Source organism: Numenius arquata, chromosome 11, assembly GCF_964106895.1.
Source record: "Numenius arquata chromosome 11, bNumArq3.hap1.1, whole genome shotgun sequence".
Lineage (NCBI taxonomy): Eukaryota > Metazoa > Chordata > Aves > Charadriiformes > Scolopacidae > Numenius > Numenius arquata.
In genome coordinates, this window is record NC_133586.1 from 22753310 (window position 1) to 22768739 (window position 15430).

At 45.3% G+C, this 15430-nt stretch overlaps 1 protein-coding gene across 1 annotated transcript in view; it reads right to left on the reverse strand.

Moving 5' to 3' along the window:
• Positions 1-15430, reverse strand: part of ARIH1 (ariadne RBR E3 ubiquitin protein ligase 1) — a 63438-nt gene that overhangs the window by 30202 nt on the left and 17806 nt on the right. Inside the window, exon 2 of the mRNA XM_074155453.1 lies at positions 6507-6574. Coding sequence (XP_074011554.1) covers positions 6507-6574 — 68 coding nt within the window. The remainder of the gene's footprint in view (positions 1-6506; positions 6575-15430) is intronic.

Consider the following 15430-nt stretch of genomic DNA (forward strand, 5'->3'; position numbering starts at 1 on the left):
TGCTTTTCACCTAGAATTACCCATCCTCTCTGAAGAGCAGCGGGTAACTAATTCAGAACAACCATTTCCTTCCCAGGCTCTCAGTGGTTTCCCAACAACAGACTGAAAATGAGCGATCTGACATCGTGTGTTTCTTGGGACTAAAAGGCTAATGATAAGGGTAACTTAAGTAAGAAGCATAGAATGGAGTCCTTAACCAATTGAAATGTTTCCAAAGCACTAATACACTGCAAAGCATGCAGGTGCTAACCTTTTGGTACACCAGTCAAAGCTCATTTTAACTGGTTTCCATCTCAGAAGTGTCTGGTCCCTCCTACACGTACACAGGAGAAGCAAACGAGGCGGCTCAGAGGCTCAGCCAGGGCCACGCAGAGGAGGGAGAAAAGATAAATCCAAGAAAAAAGGCAATGTTTTGCCTTTTTTAACTGCCGCACTCTTACCCCTTACAGTGTTCACTCTGCTCTTTGGGATTGCCACTTGGAAACCTCACCAGTGTTGAGGAGACACAGGGTGTAAAGTATTCCTCCTTCCCCACGCTGTTTTATTTTAATGCACTTGCTTTCTTTGCTGTGCCCGCCTGGGCCGAGCCAGTCATTTCCACAATTTCCACGTGTCTCCGACTCAACATCATGCTGCCACTGGGCAATAAGAAAATAAGAACTCTAGAAACCCAGAAGAAAACCTGGATTTCCCTGAAAATACCCAGCTGCAATGTGTACCGCAGAATAAAGTCCAACACCTCTCTATGCTCCACCACTCCTTGGGCAAACACACCAAGGGCCCAGTCAAAAGGCTGTTCCAGTTCCTTCACTGGTTACGAATGACTCTAATTCCTATTACCACACCTTCTTTCCACTTGTTCAAGCATCAGCACAGCTGCAGATCTCCTTCCCTTGTTCTTCCAGCAAGGATTCAAAGGCAGCAGCCTTTGATTCAAAGGTGCTTTCCCAACACAGCAGATAAGCTTCTCGCATGACACTCCTCCACTTCCTTGTCCCATCAAACCTTCTCAACCACTGGTTTCCATTTCCACTCATCCTTCTTGAACCCATGGAGGCCAAAACAAATGCAATCCTGGTTAAGATCTCGCTACAATTTCATACAGTCTCACCTACATTTCTCCTGCAGATCCAATGCATCCCAAATGATGTCTACCTCTCTCCAGAGCTCCTTTTCCAGCTCTTTGTTGATGGGACCTCTTATGACACTTCGTACCACGTTCATTGCTAGGATCCTCCCAGCTGTCTGTTTTTTTCCCCCCTGTATGACATCTGGATCCTCCTCTGAACCAAATGCCTCCAAACAGATTTATGCCAAGATATTAGTTAACGCTAACATTCACGCCAAAAGTACCCAACAAGGGAATTGCTAACGGGTTCCATCTAGTCTGATGCTTCGTTTTTGAGCAAAGTATCTCCACACATACCACTAACAGCTGAACCCAACGTATGCTACACATTTTATATCACAGAGCTGCACGCCACCATCTCTGCTGTGAAACGTGGGAGAAAAACCCTTTCATTCCCCCCTTGCTCCCTTCACAACCCCAGGGGTTTTGATTTTTCCTCAAGCCATCCCTCCACTTCTCACTGCTTGAGTGAGGGTGGCTTCTTGGTTCTCACTTTCATCTTCGGGAGGAGTACAGTGCCTTTATCAGCCTTTTAAATCCTTTATCATCTTCTCCCTTTGCAATGCAGATATTCAGTAACTCAGCACTTGTGACATTCAAGAAACACTGTGGTGTATTCAACACTGGGCTCTCTGCTCAATACAGCTGACTTCAACAACTGGTTCAATTTGTGATGAAGAGAATGAATTTTGAAAAACTAAGTCGTTTTCTCTGCTACCGTAAAATGAACAGACACACCAGTGAATTGTTTGCAAGTTCTTCCATAATTTCCTCACTGCTTACCAACACCAAGTCCATAACAGTATCAGGTCTTTTCTGGCAGAGAGATGAAGCTGTCAGCTTCTTTATTTCCTCAAAATTTCCTCCTGCTGTTGGTAGCTGCCTAATCACAATTTTCTAGACATAATCAAACCCTGTTCCAAGGAAGTATCAAAGATAAAAAGCCTTTTTGCTGAAGAAAAAGCTTCTAGCACACACTTTGGGATATTTACTTTAGTGAAAGGGCATTTGTGAATGTCAGAGGATCAGTATTCTCGCAGTAGAAGATATCTTCATCCCCAGAAGCCTGCCATACGCAATTTTCCACGCATTCAAACTCTGCTGAACAGTGTTAAGCACTTATTTGTCCAAAGGAGAGCAGACGGCCAGGTACCCACAGAGAGGAGCCAGACCCTGAATGCAATTCAGGAAGAGGCAATCTGGGCTAGCAGCCAAACCACTGGGGCCACCCTGGCATCCGTCCTCTGCTCAGAGGCAACACAGACATGAGGCCACCAAGATAAGCACCTACAACAGACTGCGATATGTTACATGCTGAGAGTTCTCTTCTAAGAAAAAAATAATCATAGAACCATAGAATGGGTTTGGGTTGGAAGGGACCTTAAAGACCCTGGGCAGGGACACCTCCCACCAGACCAGGTTGCTCAAAGCCCCATCCATCCTGGCCTTGAGCCCCTCCAGGGATGGGGCAGCCACAGCTTCTCTGGGCAACCTGGGCCAGGCTCTCACCACCCTCACAGCAAAGAAGTTCTTCCCCACATCTCATCTCAATCTCCCCTCTTTCAGTGTCAAACCCTTCTCCCTCATCCTATGGCTCCCCTCCCCGATCAGGAGTCCCTCCCCAGCTTTCCTGGAGCCCCTTTAAGGACTGGAAGGGGCTCTAACGTCTCCCCGGAGCCTTCTCTTCTCCAGGCTGAAGACCCCCAACTCTCTCAGCCTGTCCTCACAGCAGAGGGGCTCCAGCCCTCCCAGCATCTCCGTGGCCTCCTCTGGCCCCGCTCCAACAGGTCCATGTCATTCTTGTGTGAGGAAATGACATGGGGAAGGCACATGAAGCAGGAGAGCTGCATTTTAGTCTCTTCATCTTGGGGAGGTTCATCCCCTCAGGAGGGACGGATGCTATCAGCCCTAGGAAAACTGGAAGTTAATCAAGTTATAAGCTAAAGCACTCCCTTCGCTTACTTCTGAGGTTACCTGGTCAGTCTACACCTGCTGGTCTCCTGTCTCTATTAACCAAGCTTGTGAGACAGAGGAAAACATAATATTTAACATTTTTATTCCCCAAAACACACGCAGCATACCAGAAGCCTGAACTCAAGTACTTCCTCCAGTACCCCCTTCCATCCCACAAAAAAATCCACCCCAAAACACCAATTTTGCTTTCGGACACAGTCAAATAATTATTTCTCCACCAGTGGGACAGGGCAGTTTTTCAACTGTGGCTATTACTTCATTGCAAGTGGAATAAATACCTGTAACACATCTGCCCTCTTACGCCATGCAATTATTCCATGACAAAGCTGGCACAGACGATAACAACCTGCTTATTAAAAATATACATAACAATGAAAAAAAAAAAGCCAATGAAGAGTTTTTCATGTTTTAAAACATGGAAATTTTCATCTCACGAGCTCAGACCTCACCACTTATCAAAAAAGAAGCCACTTGGTTTATCTGCTTTCCTACAGGCCAAGTTTGGTGGTTGTCGGGTCGTGCTGACTCACGCTGAACTAAGGTAAACCAGACCCTGGGCAGGTTCTGTAAATACACACCATTAAGCAACCGGGTTCAAACTCTGACTTGGTGTGAAATCAAGCACCGAAAATTGCACCCAAACATTACATCTCAGCAGGTGTTAAACCCACCCAGACTGCAGGCAATTTCCTGGGAAGTCTTCCTAATGGTTACTGGGAGTAAAAGAGGCCAAATTTATACCGGTTCCACCATTTAAAGTCTCCCAGGAAAAAAAAAATTAAAAAAAAATATATGTAGGTCTCCAACACTGTTGCAGAACGTGGATTCAATTGGTGTCAAAGAACAGTGTGTGTGAGCGCTTTTCCTTGGTGTTTGGGTTTTACCCTCCTTAAAAAAAAAAAAAAAAAAAAGCAGTTTTTAAATGTATTTTTTTCCCCTGATCAGACCATGCCTCTCTACGCCACCACGAACACTTCCCAGTGTTTTTCAGTTCATTTCTGCAGTAAGATTTGCTGGCCACACACAAAGTCAAACAAGTCTCAGAAGTGATCCCTGGTTTGGAAGACTAATCAAGCCTGAACTTGGGGTTAATCAGCTTCTCGCGATCGTCTGAACAAAACCAACATCTATTTTAGGCAAAAGATGTGACCCGTAGCTAGGTCATGGCATCATTTCCAGCTCCATCCTTATTTCAAAGGGACCGGTTTATGTTTTTCTATGTAACAGGACATCAGTACCAAAGCTGTGACCAGTCTGCACAAGCAAGGACTGCATTACTCACAGGGGCAATCCTATAGAATTAAGATAAGTATTTTAATGAATATGTACCAAGAGTAAATGTTTACCTGTGGACTTTGTAAATATTTACACATACTTAAAAAGTTTTGGTTGGAAACTGTAAAAGCCTTAACAATAATACCTCACATAGAAGTAGCTGACACCTTCCTTTGAAAAAATTCACAGCCCAATTTTATTTTTAATATTTTTTTTTTAATTGATGGCAGCCTTAATCAAGCTAAAAAAACTACTGAACAATGGATGACATTTCAGCACACTCATGTAGAGGTATCTCAAAGTGAAATGGAGGTAGCCGAGGAGAGTGAACTTCAGCCTGACCAAAAGAACCAGCACAAGAAACTCAAATACAAAGAAGTGAAGGGACACAGACAGGCTAGAGAGGGAACAAAATCAGAACACTTTAGCAGTTGTAGTCAGGGTTAAATAGCCTCCATGTGACTATATTTGTAACACAAAGCTTTCATACTCCCACCGTTAACTAAAAGAGGTCAGTCTCAGGAAAGAAAGCAAAGACTAGAAAGCTTTAAAAATATATAATCACTGCAGAAAAAAAGGAATCTAGGCCAAACAAAACATAAGAGATACCTGAGCGCCATCACTAACTGAAAGTGTTACACAGAGGGGGCTAAAAGTGCCCTAAATCCCTTATCCCCGGAGAGTGGCAATATTTAAATGCCACAACCATCTACAAGCAGACTGAGAACCTGTTGCTCTTCCCCGATGGCACCTGGTGTGAAAGAGCACCCAACAGCTCAGCCCCCCACCCACAGGCACAGGGTTTTAAGGCTACAAAGCATCCAATCTCCTCACCCTCTGATCAAAGGGAAGAGAGAAGGCCAAACAATCCCACCTGACACAGAGTCCTCCTGCCCTCACCCCCAACCCACCCCCTGGTGTCTCCCAATGGCAAAGACCGTAACAACCAGTAAGTCCCTGTACTGCCTGGTCCTGACTGATTCTCCCCCCTTCTTCAAGCGTCTACGGGTGAACTGAGTTTTCCAGCTCCCTCACACTCTTCAACAGCAACACTAGCACTAAAAAAAAAAACAAAAACCAAAAAACATCCCAAGAGCATTAGCCACTGGAGCTGGATTTGACCTTGTCCTGGTTTCAGCTGGGACATAGTTAATTTTTTTCCCAGCAGCTGTTGCGTTCAGGATTTAGTATAAGACTAATGTTGATAACACATATTGTTTTAGTTGTTGCTAAGTAATGCTTATATTAAATCAAAGACTTTTTCCGCTTCCCATGGAAGTTGAGAGGGAGCACAGACATTGACAAGCTGGCCAAAGGAATATTCCATACCACAGATGTCACCGTTCATTTTGTATATTCTTTTATCATTATTATTATTTTCTCTTCCATTACTGTTCTATTAAACTCTCTTTACCTCAACCCATGAGGGTTTTTTCATTTTTCTCTCTCTTCTCCCTCTCCCACTGGGGCTTGGGGAGCGTGGTCCGAGTTGCTGGCTGGGGTTACACAACAACAGGCCCCCACTGTACAGCAACTACAAAAAGTACCTTCACCAGCAACGTTCCCCAAGAGCTGGGAATCAAAGATGAGAAGTAACCATAAAACGCTCTGCTCTGAGGAGGAGGGAGAGGCAAAATTCAATCCATTATTTACACACATGCTAAAAAAAACACCCCTGGCAGACAAGGCAGGCAGATGCACTTTACCAGGACCTTTATCAGTCAAGAACAATTTAGTCTCAGCAAGACTAACAAATAAACACGTCAGGAGCACACATACCACAGTGACACGCAAAAGCAACTACATCCAAATCAGTTGCAAGATAACAGGAACCTGTTCCTGCTTGCTGTTTCCAGAGCCTGTGAAAATCCCATGCCTGTATGTGTTCAAACTGGGAGGTACCCCTTCCTCCAAGGGACAACTCACTTCCAAACTTCTCTGAAGTCTAACAGGCTATTATTAATAAATTTTAAAAAGGGTCACTCTTAGCTGGTAAAGTCTAAGGGGGAACATTTAGAGATCCTCCTGCCGCATAATGTGCGTTCATCCATTCTCATATTAATCTGGGAATAAGCATTTCTTGCAGGTCTGAAGCAAAACGTGGCTGCATGCGAAGACGGCTGCTTACCTCTCCATCAGCTTCTCCTTATCCCAGTTGAAATGGCTAAGCAGTATCCGAGTGATAGTCGCTGGATTCTAGAGAAAGAAAAGAAAAATCATAAATAATGGAATAACTGCTTGACCCAGTGGGTATTCTGTCATGGGAACACCACGTTTGGAGTTTGGAATAAGCAAATGGGGAAATCCATGTGTCTGATAAGGTGTACTGTCTGCACAGATGATGTTAGCTAACACAGACTGGGAAATAGTTTGATTTGACAGAGAGATTTAAAAAAGCTCTATAAAGCAAAATGAGTATATAAAATAAGAATACGGTTGAAGACTTAAGGAACAGGTTAGTTAATGTTACCATGACACACGCCCATGTGCCAAAATCTCCATGTCCAACACACTCACACATTGTAACCCCAGGATGTTCATTAAGTGCAGGAAAGGCTAATTGCCACCCATCCTATCCATTTTTGCCACAAGCTCCATGCTATTTGCAGAATAACATTACTTCCAGTTTGTCCCAGTCCCAATCACCAAAACACTGAAAACTCCCAGAAAGTAAACGGCTGCCTGTGTAAGTTGCCAACTTCCTTTGAAGTCTCCAGATGTTCTCAAAGCACCTCAAGATTCAGAAAATACAATGCAATTATGCAACTAAGGAAAGAAATACAGCCTAGAAAACTCAGAAATGGGAGCGGAAATAAAAGCTGGGTTTCACTTGTACACAAGTTTTCTTCCAGCTTAATCCATATTATCAGCCAAGGGTTTGGTCATGAGAACCACGGGGGTCCTGCTACCGCCCCAGATCTGTTTTTCAGGTGCCTAAATCCAAATTATCTCAACTCAGTTTGAGGACCATTTCCGTGCAACAGCCTCGAGAGCAGCTTTGTGTACTTTGCCATTTGACACCAAAATGGAAGTTTGCCTTAGGGCAGATTTTCAATGGAAGCTCTGAAGCTGTTGAAAAGTAGGACATAAACTAGCAATGTGATTTTTTTGAGCCCACGGGCTACAGCTACAACTTGAAGCTGCCAAAAGCCAACGCTGCCACCCAAAGCAGTGATCCCACCCCATCCGTATCACGCTGCACCTCCTATGCTCACCCACCCATGCTGGTACACCCATCTTACACTGAAAATTACTCAGAAATGGATCTTTTCCCCCTCTTTTCCTTTAAGTCGCTTTTTCACTGAATCAGTTCCCCAATCCATTTTGTCCCCTGACCACACAAACAGCTGCATTAGCACAAGGGAGAGGGCATGAGGGGACAGCATCCTTCAGCAGCGACACCAACAAAACCTTCACTGAAATAAAGCCCTAGGGTCAAAATGTAAGCACAAAGAACCAGTTTTGTCACTATAAAATGTGACATTCCTCTCCCTCTTGCAGTGTCTTCTTACTCTTCTTATTCTTAATGCCAGCACAGCTTGTTTAAGGCCAAATTAAGAATATTTTCCAGCTTAAAAAGCCCATGTGGACAAAAGCAGCTTCAGAAAGGTTAGACCAGATCCACAACCCAGTCCATGTGGAGCACCATAAACAGCTGGGACGGCAAATCTGCGACACAGTATGAGGCAGAAAATCCAGAAATCAGCACTGCCAAACACTGGGTGTTGTGAAAACACAGCCCCAGCCCCTCTTTGAACAAGGATCCCAGGCGATGGATGCAGATCCAAGCTCCTAACTGTAACAACACAAGGAGATGCGTGGCTGACAACCACATGCAATCCCATTTTCAGGCACATTTACCCACTTCCTTACATCAAAAGCTGTGATGCTGCAGCTCCAGGACAAGCCAGAGTAGCTCCCTGCTCTGGGAGAGTTATGGTGGCTGCCCCATCCCTGCAGGGGTTCAAGGCCACGTTGGACAGGGCTTTGAGCAACCTGGTCTGGTGGGAGATGTCGCTGCCACTGTGACAAGTGACAGGACAAGAGGTAACAGCCTCAAGTTGCACCAGGGGAGGTTTAGGATGGATATTAGGAAATATTTCTACACCAAAAGGGTTGTCGAACATTGGAATGGGCTGCCCAGGGAAGTGGTGGAGTCACCATCCCTGGAGGTATTTAAAAGCCGGGCAGACGTGGTGCTGAGGGACATGGGTTAGTGGTGGTTTTGTCAGTGTTAGGGTGATGGTTGGACTCGATCTGAAAGGTCCCTTCCAACCTCAATAATCCTATGATTCCATGACCCTCACCTTTTACCCTGGCAGTGGGGCCGGTAAGTGCTCTGCCAGACCAACACTGCCAAGCTGCACATGGGAACCACCTCAAACCAGCATAGCACCCCGTGAAAAGAAAAGACAAAAACTGAAGAAGCAGCTTTCTGACAGCATCAATCCCTGCTCCAGAGCCTATGCCAGCACTGCAGACAGAGGGGAGCAAGCCGTTGAACTGTGTCGAGTCAGTCCTGCCACCAAGGAGCTCTACGGGAATGGAAGGGTCTTCTTCACCAAAGGCCACTCCAGGTTGAGGGAGGAGGACTGCAGCCTCTTCCAGGGCTTTAGTTTTTGATCTTTCCAGGTTACTTGGTATTTGGGTCTCTACAACATCTCTTTTTGTACTTTCTGTACTATTTTGTACTATTAGCAGTACCTACAGGAGCTCTTAATAGCTCACTTAGGCACACACACTTCCTAGAGAAAATTCATCAAAGAGGAAAATACACTTTAGGAAATAAACTGATCTTATCTCTAGATTATCTTGGTTACAGTACCAGCTCCCCTAGTCAGTACAACTTGTATTTTTTTAAAAAATTTCCATGGTCTAGGACAAGTCTTGCCTCAAACTGGGATACCTCCTGCTAAACAGGCGGAGAGCACGTGTAGGTTTCTCCACATAGTCCTTCCAGCCCTCTCACACCTATAAAACACATGACTTCCCCCTGCCGTGCTCTAGAGTCACAGACGAGTTTCAGGCAGCAAACGCGCAACTCTTCTCAAACGTCTGGATTCGCCACTCGGAGCAGAGATTTGCTAAAAGGCTGCACAAAGAAACAGCGTTTTCTTAACTCCTCAAGCAACAGCATTATGAGAGGTTTAAATCAGCCTGAAGTCTTGTCCTGCCTTCTGCTCCAGCAGCCCCCTTAGCCGCTGCATTAAGACTTCTGGGAGTACCCATTAATCACTTAATAGGCTGAGAGACAACTGAGGTAGTAGTCTCTGCCCGAGTTTTCTTTTTGAAGACGAGGACAGCGAGGTTCCCCCTGCAGTGAAGGATGAGGCAACTGCTGGAGAGGGTCCAGCAGAGGGCTACAAAGATGATGAGGGGCCTGGAGCATCTCTCTTAGGAGGAAAGGCTGAGGGACTTGGGGCTTTTTAGGCTGGAGAAGGCTGAGGGGGGATCTGATCAATGCTTATAAATACTTAAAGGGTGGGTGTCAGGAGGATGGTCTTTTTTCAGTGGTGCCCAGTGACAGGACAAGAGGTAATGGGCACAAACTGGAACATAAGAAGTTCCATCTAAACATGAGGAGGAACTTCTTTCCTGTGAGGGTGGCAGAGCCCTGGAAGAGGCTGCCCAGAGAGGTGGTGGAGTCTCCTTCTCTGGAGACATTCAAACCCCGCCTGGACACGTTCCTGGGCAGCCTGCTCTGGGTGGACCTGCTTTGGCAGGGGATTGGACCAGATGATCTCCAGAGGTCCCTTCCAACCCCGTATCATTCTGTGATTCTGTTATGCCATATTCATAAGGAACTAGAGGGCTCTGCAGTGACTACCAAGTGCCACAAAGCAAACCTGGCAAATACTACTCACCAAAGGGCAAGTAACCATGAAGAACAAGAGGGTCTTGTTTCCTTCATGGCTTCTCCGTTTTCCCACCAAAGTGGCACTGCAGCTTTCCCAAACAAGTTTCCCCACATCAGACACCACCACCACCCAAGTATCCCAGCATCACAAAAATAAGCTGTCTTCCCTCTGCGACAACAGTGTACAAAACAGCACGTTATTGAGGATTACACTGCAGAGACCAGCGCTGTTGGCTTGGTGTATTGTAACACAAATAAAGGGGGGGGGTTTAGTGGCTTGTTGGGCTTTAGCTTCCTCTGGCTACAGCAGTATTTGTTCAACAAGTTAATTTTAAATAAAAGGAAACACCAGCAGCATGACAAGCCCCTACCAGGAATAGCTGGGCTGCTGCTTTCTCTGCTTTGCCACATCCAAAAATCGAGTATTTAAAATTTAACCCGTTGTTTGCCTGATAGAGAAGGCGAGGGTTTGCCCTTGCTTGCAGCCAGCGATACACCCTGAGCTGGCACGGCGCAGGGCGGACGGAAGACAGGGAGGGAGGCAGCACTAAGAGGCTTGGTTTGCATAATGTAAACCACAGTTAAATATAAATGCAAAAACCTCTGGCATTAAGGATTGCTCTAATTTAAGGCAAGGCACACCAACCAGGCACCAGGTAACAGCTGCTCCGCATTAATTGCTCACATGCACACACTTACCTTGCAATTATCGGGGAGCAGCAATGGAGGAGTGAATCACAGCATCTACAGCAATGAGAGGTTGGCTGCTGCAGAGCAGATTTATCGTGTAACTCGGTCGTACGGGGTTAAACCACCACCAAAATAATTTGATTTTTTTGACACTGGTTCTGTTATGGCCCCGTATCATCCCTGTCACTGCTGCAGGAGCCCTCAGCCCCCACTCTGGACATTCGCTCTGCCCGGCGCTGTGAAAATTAACAGAGTATTTAACCACCACTGGATTACGAAGCACTGGTATGTTATAGTTTCTGCTCCCAAACTGGATGATGGGCTTCTTGTTTGGCACCCCGGATTAGTGTCTACAACTCTTACACCACGAAGATTAGTTATGAACAGGCTACGACGCTGCTCAGACGGGATTTACTACTTAGGCTGGAAGCTGCAGCAGGGAGAAATGTGCTTTTACAAAGGGTATTTTCTGTTTACAAAGCCAAATTGTAATAAGGAAAGCAACCAGACAAAGACAGCGAGTGAGGGGAAGAGGGAACATGTTCAGACGCTCCGTTTTCCTCCAAACGGGGCTTGATGAAAGCTGAAAGAGCAGATCTAATTTACACCAGGCACCTATTCCATGTTACATGTTGATGTTGAGGAAGATCACCAGGAGCCCGGGGCAGCGAGCCTGGTGAGAGCCAGAGAGGAACGAAACCCAAGGAAAGCAGCCATTTTGTCCAAATTCTCGCTGTCACAACTCTCTCCCTAACAAAACATTCATAATAAAGCTCTGCCTGGAGAGAAACACAGACCCTCCTTCAGCAGCGATTGATTTTATTCTCTTTTAAGCTAACAAAGCAGCCAAGTCCCCAATGTGCTTCAAACAGATCCCACTTTCCCCATTGCTTTTCACTGAAGGTATTTATATTTATTATCATTATTTATGTTGCCACGCTCAGGCACAGCAACGTGAGAGAGGGATACAGGGATGGGAAACCCTGCAAAGGCCTGGACTTCTCCAAAGAAGCATTATTAATTGAAATAAACCCCCTTAATTTAATAGAATTTAATTGAACTGGGAGCTCGGTCACTAATATCCGAGTTAAATTCTTTTTGTCGTCAAAATAAGAATCTATGAATTGGAAGGAGGAACCTTGATGCACTTACATACATAAGTGAATTATAAATTAAAGATTATTAGGACATTAGCTTAAATCAGAATTTCCAAGCAGCATAATTTGCTGAATGACAGTTTGCAGTACTTGATCTATTCATGTTTTCATCCATCAAGAAAAGCTGCACGGTTAATTCTTGCCGTTATTACCGACAAAAGCATATTTTAGGGATCAGCTTCTCATCACACTCCCGTTTCCATTTCAGCATTCAGTGCAGATAAAGACCATTTAAGAACAACTTAAGCTCAGCTCTCCAGCAAAATCCTTTCCACCTCCTTGAGACATGGTATTGATAAATTCTTCCGGTTTGTCTCCTTCCATTTCATGGTTGGTTTGGGATTTGTTTTCTACACACGGCAGCTTTAGGGTGAAAACTGTTTAAACTCAAACTGCAGCACCTATTTCCCAATCGCAGAGGCTTTTTCAGACTCAGTCCAGCAATGAGGAGTAGGATATTGCTTCCAGTTCAGTTTTCTAGACAACTGCTTTTGCACCTGTGAATCAAAGCAGACGCTCCAGAAACATTGGCTTTGCCCAAGCCTCACGCAGCTGTAAACGGTCCAAACCTCAGCAACATCCAGAGTTATATTCCACGGGAGCATAAATGACACAAGATCTTACTTGAATTCCCCTGCAGAAGGAAACCGAGTGGTTTCAAGCTGGCCGAGAGCAAAGAGGAAGAGTTTTGCTTGGTGGTGATGTATCACACCCGCTGGTGGAAGAGCAAAGGGCCAACAAAAAGCAGCTCAGGAGAGCTTGGCTGAAACCAAGAAGCACAAACATTTGCTCCAGTCAAGTGGCATCCAGGGTCAGCATGTCACACCACCACGGTAAATATTTAATTGGACAAAACGCCAGCCTTTGCCAGTAGTAGAGCACCAAGGGGAAATTCCAGCTGCCCTCTGAGTGTGTGCGGGACCAAATGGCATCTCCAAAGCTTGTCCCCACTCCCACCACACCACAGAAGGAAGCGTTGATAAAATATTTTATGTTAGCAACCTCACCGTGAGGTGGTTTAAAAGATTCCTTGATAAATTGAAAGAGCCTTCTGGCTCGCCTCAGCTGTAGCTCTCATCACTGCCCTGGAGACCACCATCATCAGATGTGCTGCATATTTTTCTCCCCTCCTCTCCAGATGACTCCAGGCCATGGAGGTGGTGTGAAGGCAGCACACCCTGAACCTCAAGACCGATACAAGCAGACAGTACTCAATTCACCACCGAGGAGGAGCTGAAACCCCCAAGAGTCTTCAATTACTTCAAAATCCAACTGACACTCCTGTCTGAAGGACAGCAGCTCCTTCTCCACGCACGGCACAGAACCAGGCTGGCCAACACAACAGACCAGGCACTGTACAGGTGCTTCCTTCCTCAGGTAATAAAGTGAACGCTGGCCCCAAACTACAGAATCACAGAATGATATGGGGTTGGAAGAGACCTCTGGAGATCATCCAGTCCAACCCCCTGCCAAAGCAGGTCCGTCTAGAGCAGGTTGCACAGGAACGTGTCCAGGCGAGGTTTGAATGTCTCCAGAGAAGGAGACTCCACCACCCCGCTGGGCAGCCTATTCCAGTGCAATATTCTGCAATAGCACCACTTCTCTCCACTTGCACCTCTCCCAGCCCCACACAAGTAACCTCAAACACAGAGACCAAAAAGTATTTTAAATAAGCTTTTAGCCCCAACCACCTTCCAGTAAAGGCTGTCATCGTACAGTTTGCGTTGTTTTTCTAGGGCACTGAGTGACCTTTGTTTGCGAAGATCCATTCACATCTTTTCTTTCAGAAGACAATTACAGGAAATCTTAAAAGCACAAAACCTCATTTCTAGCAGCCTAATAAAATTCCCCAGGAACTGAATGTAGAAGATGAGTTCTAACTGTTGAGCATTTCCAGGACATGATCTCCTAGGGAGGGTATCTTCAAACCTGCTGGTTTTAAACACCACTGACTGAGCACTCCTAGAAGCTGCTAGAAAACTTTTGTGTAATCTAATATTGCCTGGTTTGATTACAGCCAGGACATAAGAGGGCTGCTGGGAGAAGAGGAGGACAGCAGCTAAACGGATGAGTCCACCACCACCCATCCATACTCTCCTCCTCTGCCATCCCCCGAGGCTCGGGAGAGAATCACGCCATGGCACGTTGCTGCCATTGGTCATCCCATGGTCTATGGGGCCAGTACAACACCTGTAGGTGGATCCGAGATCCTTCTCATCTTCCAAACAGCCATTACAAATAACAACACCAAAATCAGTACTATTCAATCTCTGTGCACCCTCTGAGGATCTAATCTTTGCATCCTATAGCCCCACTGAAGCCACACTAAGTGACTTCTTCAAACTACGTACCTCTGAATCACCCCAAAATTTACCCATTTCCTGCTACTGGCATTTCCAAGCAATTCCGCACAAAGCCAGGCTACGTCCCTGTGACATTGCTGGCATTTACCACTTCACTCTAACTTCCCATTAACACACAACACAGGCTTCAGCTTCGACACTGATCATCTCCTTTGCTTCCTACATCTTTCTTCATCTCATTAACTTCCCTTCACACATCAGCTCTTAATTTTGAAAATTAAGTTTTGCAGAATTACTGAGTTGGTACCGTTACACAACAGCACCAAGTGGCAGCTTGATGTTCCAATGTCAGTCCGTAGTAACCTATCTGCACTTCACTGCTTGTTTCCAGCTCTGATGAATGTACACTCTTTTAGCAGAGGAAGATAATAAAAAGTAACTTCGGAGAAAACTCTATAACTTCAGTTAATTGGTTCAAGAGACAGAAATGTAGCACTCAGCTGCTTTAACTTTCTGAAAGGCTCTGAGAAAATGTTTCAGGTTAATGATTAGGAGCCGCGACAAAGATCCATTGTCTAACAAAGCTTTTAAAATCAGAAAGAAAAAAAAAAAAAATACTAAAGCAACAACTCCGTGATGAATTAGCAAATTTAGAAATGCAAAAACTGAATTCACACTGTAATACTTCTAAAGAAAAGAAGACAGGATGGATTTGCAGTGCTGCTCAAGGATGCTGGGCTCTCAGGTGACTGCAGAAGCTCCACCACCAACTCAACACCAATTAGAAACCGCTTATGGGCTACCAGCAGGGAAGGTATTTTCCAATATTTCAGCTACACCTGCTTCCATACCAGGAGATCTATGGTTTGATGACAGGATACAGAGAAACGTTAACCCTCATTTTATACATTTAATGTGAAAAACATTTTAGCTTCTACTTCCTGTAGTTCTGGAGTATAAAGTCAAACCTTTAAAGACCAAAGGCCCACGGGTATAGAGGCTCTGTGAATTCCAGCAAGTTTTGCTGCTGTACAATCCTTGAGGA